This window comes from Gavialis gangeticus, unplaced genomic scaffold, assembly GCF_001723915.1.
Source record: "Gavialis gangeticus isolate Ggan-Ray unplaced genomic scaffold, GavGan_comp1, whole genome shotgun sequence".
In the NCBI taxonomy this organism is placed as follows: domain Eukaryota; kingdom Metazoa; phylum Chordata; order Crocodylia; family Gavialidae; genus Gavialis; species Gavialis gangeticus.
In genome coordinates, this window is record NW_017729002.1 from 22,069,835 (window position 1) to 22,075,208 (window position 5,374).

The 5,374-nt window shown below is 47.7% G+C and overlaps 1 protein-coding gene across 1 annotated transcript in view; it reads right to left on the reverse strand.

Annotated features, from left to right (window-relative positions):
- NTN3 (netrin 3) overlaps nt 1-5,374 on the reverse strand; it is a 122,353-nt gene that overhangs the window by 28,997 nt on the left and 87,982 nt on the right. Inside the window, exon 5 of the mRNA XM_019507652.1 lies at nt 4,466-4,519. Within this exon, the coding sequence (XP_019363197.1) occupies nt 4,466-4,519 (54 nt within the window). The remainder of the gene's footprint in view (nt 1-4,465; nt 4,520-5,374) is intronic.

Consider the following 5,374-nt stretch of genomic DNA (forward strand, 5'->3'; position numbering starts at 1 on the left):
CACACACACACACACACACACACCCTTCCCACACCCCACCATACATCCCCCCCACACACACACACACAACCATGAGGACTTTGCAAGGATACCATAGACATGCTCCCCTCACACCCCAACTACACCCCCCCATACACACACCCAGAGCCATGATGAATTTGAAAGGATGTCTCTTGGATTCCCTGAACCTCCATGCTCACCCATGGTACCAAACTTACATACACACAATATACAGGAGTAAGACTTTATTTTTTAGTTATTATGCAATCACCTCTATATACACTACACAAACAAAAATCATGACAAAAATATTTTTTGTAATAAAATTAAATATGTTATAGTAGGCATTTGACTTTTAGTGTACGATCTGGGGTTTTTTCTGGTTCCAAGATGGCAACTCCCCCTCCCAAAAGGAGTATTTTGGGGGGGGCAAGGGGAAGGACTTCTGGTGGCAAAGGTCAGGGGTTATGGAGGGGATCTTCTGGTCCCAACATGATGACCAGGGGGCAGGGCACCTGTAAAGGGGTGGGGCTACCCATGCAGTCCTTGACAGCTCGCCAAAACTCATTAAGTGGCCATCCAGCCAAAATAATCGTGAACCCTTGCTGCATGGAACAATGGGTAAGAGAATTGGGTGTACGACTCTTGTAGTCCCTGTGTCTTCCAGCAGGAGGCACTTTAGGAGATGGTGTTGGAGCATGGACCATGATGCTGTGAGTCAGTGGGGTCAAATGTATGGTCCATGGGCCCTATTCAGAGAACAAAGCTTTCATGTGGCCTGAGGAGCTCCCAGAGAGGCTGGGAAATCAGAGGCAGGGCAAGTGTTGTGGGGCTTGCTGCCAAATCCCAGGCATGGAGCCCCTTTGGGGACATGTGCCAGTGGCAGGGAACAAATGATGACTGCATTAACCTCCATGCTGCTGTCACTGCTCACCCTACCACTACCCCACTATGTCTGGATCTGGCCTGTGAGGAGCCCTTTGGTTTGACACTCTGGATCAAAATTGAGCTTATTACTGTCAGCCTTCCCTTGCAAGGAACACCGCACAGAATAGGCCATTCCCTGTTGTTTGTCCAATTATATGTCACAATACACATGATTTCCAGAGCACTGGCTTAATTCCATAACTGTAGCATGAAATGAAATATTTTCCACATACATTATAAGCTAGTCTAGGAACTTTACATTTCACCTCAGTGCAATACGTCTAGTTTCCTGTTCTATGTACATAACAGGGGCCAGAGCGTCAGCTGGTGTAACTTGGCACTGGTCCATTACAGTGGAAGGAGTGATGCTGTGCTATACCCACTGAGGATCTGGCATGCCATACCAAGCTCAGCTACTCCATAGAAAATGCAGCCACCCCAGAGCACACTGAGGTAGGATTTCCTTGCAGGCGAATAGTCAATCTTTTACAATCAAATAAAAGAGAGTAGGGCAAGATGAGGAGAACCACAGAAATGTGGTAATAAAAATGCCTAAAAGACTGAGGTTGAAGGCCCCACTCTTGAGCCAGGCTGAGAAGGAACAGAGGGGAGCAGGGATTTCATGAACTCACATAGCCGAGAGCCCACGGAAGACGGAGACGAGGAACAACATTCTCACGGCGTTCTTAGCACAAAAGAGTCATTGTGCAGAAGGGCTGAGGCTGGGGACAGCGAACTCCCCACAGGACTGAGACTTGGAGGCTTGTGCTGTTGCGGGGGGCGGAGGGGGGTCACATGTCCAGTTAGAGTAGGAGCAAACCACACAAGAGGTATTGATGGGCTGGGAAAGAATGAGGAGACTGTCATTGTTTTCCAGCCCTAGACTCTACCCTATTGTATCCACACGTTCTACACAGGGTGCCTGGGCAAAAGTTAAGTGCAGGCATGAATTAATAGGGCATACTAATAAAGACCCATAGCAGTAGGAGTCTATTCACACTATGAAAACAGAATCAGTATAAAGCATCCTGGTGGCTTGATAGCATGGAACAACTATGAAGCACAGAATCCCTAACCTCTCACCCTGTCTGGGTTTCAGACTTGCATGATTACAGGCAGTCTCTGGCTCTCAGCTAGTGGTGAGGCAACCCTCAAGAAACAGCTGAGTGACCCAGAGGGACCACATTTGGTGTCATCTTGACACCATAATCCCCATATGTATCATTGATTGGAAGTGAAACGGGGCAGGGTGTCTGTTACTTTCATGCTGAAGGGCACGAGAAGACCAAGGCCTTGAGGGAAGGATGGGAGGAAGAGAAAGGTGTCAGAATTACACGGTTAGAGAGCCTATAAGCAATGTTCCTGGATTGGCCAGGAAAGCTCACTACAAATGGATACACAGTAAGTTTGAGGTTGCTTGGGGCAGTATTGCTATGGAGGTAAACACAAGAAATCCACATGACAGACAAAACAGACAGGCATGAGATGGAAGAATTGTACAGGGCTTGGGACGGAAAAGTGGCCAAGAAAAAGGAGGCTGTTGTGTCACAGGCAAGGCAGAAACCAAGAGATCATTTGACACTTATGCCATAGCATTTGTCCAATCAAAACCTGAAGTGCTACCCCAAAGGCAGGCTGCTGGTCAGCTCAGACTTCTCATTTGAGCCCAGAGCTATATGTGGAGTTTCCAGTATATCTGGTGTAAGCGGCTGACTAAGATGACTGCAGTTCAGTGACAGCTTGACCCTGGAAGCTAATCAGTCAATCAACCACTCTAGGTTTTTATACAATGCTTATTAGACCTCCTCCATTAAAGGCAGTCTACAACAACCCCAGAATACACACACTGCAGTCAGACCTCTGCTCAGGGAGCCCTGCCTCCATACCAGTGAACCCATCAGTCTTACCCTGTCTCTCCTACACTAAAATCAACTTGAAGGTTAGGGTGGCGAGCTACAACATCTCCTCTTCTGTAGCATGCCAGAGCCCTTCTAGGACTAGGTTTCAGAGCTGGGCATCCAGTGGAAAGCATCTGCTGCTTTGGGGAATGGTTCACACATCCAGGTGAACATGCAGTTACAGCTCTCAGCAGCTTTTGCTTTGTTGACCCTGGGGGTGGTCCATCTGTCCAAGAGACCTAGCAGGAGTAGGTGAAGTTTCAGCTCCTTCCCCCCAAACAGAAACCTGGGGGCTGGGATGGACAGTTGCTTCTCTATGCCAAAGCCCCTTCCTGTTACAGGTCCTCCACAACACAGAAGTGAGCCTCCCAGGAAACCCCGAGACATGACGACCTGAGTCTGCCATAAACATGTAGATGATGTTGGGGACAACAGCCTTTTCCTTTCTATAGTGTACTGTCACCCTGCTGCCCTAGTGTTTATGGACACTCAAAAACCAGGTTCAACCAGTCAGCTTAAGCTGGCCAGGAACCTCCACTCAGATCTCTGAGAAAACAACAGCAGCAGCTGTGCCAGGCACCCATGTGGGAGCTGATGGAGGGAAGGTTTCTTGCGTACTTATACAAGAGCCAGGCACAATTTGACCCAGTAAATATATCAGCACACCCTCTTAGTGAAAGCTGATCCATTCCTTTTTCGGCCTGCTTCTAGAGCAGTGGTTCTCAACCTTTTTAGACACAATGCACACGTCCTTAGACTTGAGGCACCCCTCCATAACTTTGTGAATTGAGTGGTACCCCATTTCAAGAAGTAATTGATTTATTACAGTGCTTATCTCATGCAGAGGGATCAGGCCAAGGGGGTGGGGGAATGGCCAAGCAGGGAAGGCCTGAGCCTGCCCCTATCTGCTTATGTCCTCACATCTGGAGCCTGAGCCTTCTCCTATCTGTATACCTCTTCACATTTCCTGCAGCACCCTTCAAAGGATCCCATGGGACCCAGGGTGCCCCAGCATCCTGGTTGAGAGCCACTGATCTAGGAGGTGATCCTTGCCTGTGTTCCTTGCCTGTGAGTCTTGGCAGAATGGCAGACTTTCAAGCTTTCCCTGAAGGAGGCTGATGCAGAGACAAAGAGCACTCAGGGGAAATTGCTTGTGCCTGGAGGAGACTCAAGGAGATTAAAGAAACAATCTCCTAGAAAACCAGTGTGAGAAAGCAATAGGTCCCATAACCCCCCTTTCCAATCCCCTGAAGTGTTAGAGCTGGCACTGGCCAAAGCACAAGCAGATTCCTAGTTGGGTGTTGGGTATTTTTTCATAGTGAAATAAGAAAAAAAAAACAACCCAGAGAACTCTTGTCAAGTTTCTTTGGTTGTTTTCCAAAAATAAATAGGATTTAAAACCTCATTTGCACATTTTATTTTTCGTCAAAGGAAATCTGGCTGCTGGCTCTCCATGACCAAGCCGGGCGTGAGGGGATGATTCAGCATTACAGTCCAGCACACAGTTAGCGAGGGGAGTACTGGGGAGTCCTCAGGGAATGGTTGAGGGGCAGGAGGGAATATATAGACAGACCTAGCTGTACAGTGCCAGGAAAGAAGCCTTCTTGTGCCTTTTGTTTCCTGGAATAAAGAGCACTCACCTGCAGGCTCTTCTGTGCTGGTAACCATGGAGGTTGGGTTGATGGCAGGAATCTCTGGAAAGGAAAAGATGAGATATCTTAAGGAAAAATACTGCCCAATGCTGCCTTCAGGATAAAAAAAATTGTGGCTCCTCCCCTCCTACCACTATTGGAGAGTCCATGGCCAGCAGCTAGCTAGGAAGAACCTAACAGTATGTCCTGCTGGTTTCCTATGCTGCTACTCCAGGAACACAGAAGGTGCTAAAAGGAGGTTACCATCACAAAACATCCTCCTTGTTGTAATTGCCATTGTGCCATAGCAGCCTGAAGGAGCCCTGGAAATTGGAAGGATTTCCTAAGAGATATGCCCTGGGGAAACACTACCACAGAGTGTTTGCAGAAAGGTTAACAAGAGCAGTATCATGCAGAGTTTCTTAAGAGTTTAATGTCAGAGGGGACCATTAAACCAGCTCAGCCAATGTTCCGTATATCACAGACCATGATATTTCAGTCAGACACTCCTGAAGTGAGCACAGTAACTTGGTTTACACTAAGGCATTTTGGTCTTCAGGTTGTGTGCCACAAATGGAGAACAGGTGGGACCAAGATGCCACTAATGACAAGGGTCCCTGCAATGGTAGGGAACTAATTAAGTGAGATGTGCCCAGAGGACAATAGCAGGCAACCCACACTTCATGCTGCAAAGAAAGGCAAAACTCTCTCAAGCTCCCTGCTAGTCGAGCCTGGGGGAAATTTTCTTTCCCAACCCAAATCTGGTGATCAGTGTGATCTTGTGTAGACAAGCAAGGCATACCAGCAGAGTGGCTAAGACAGAGAATTCTCTGTGTAGGTGGACCAGCACTCAGTGGGCTGAATTCTGCTTTCTTATATACTAAAATCTAAAGGAACTCCACTGAAGTCAGTAGCCAA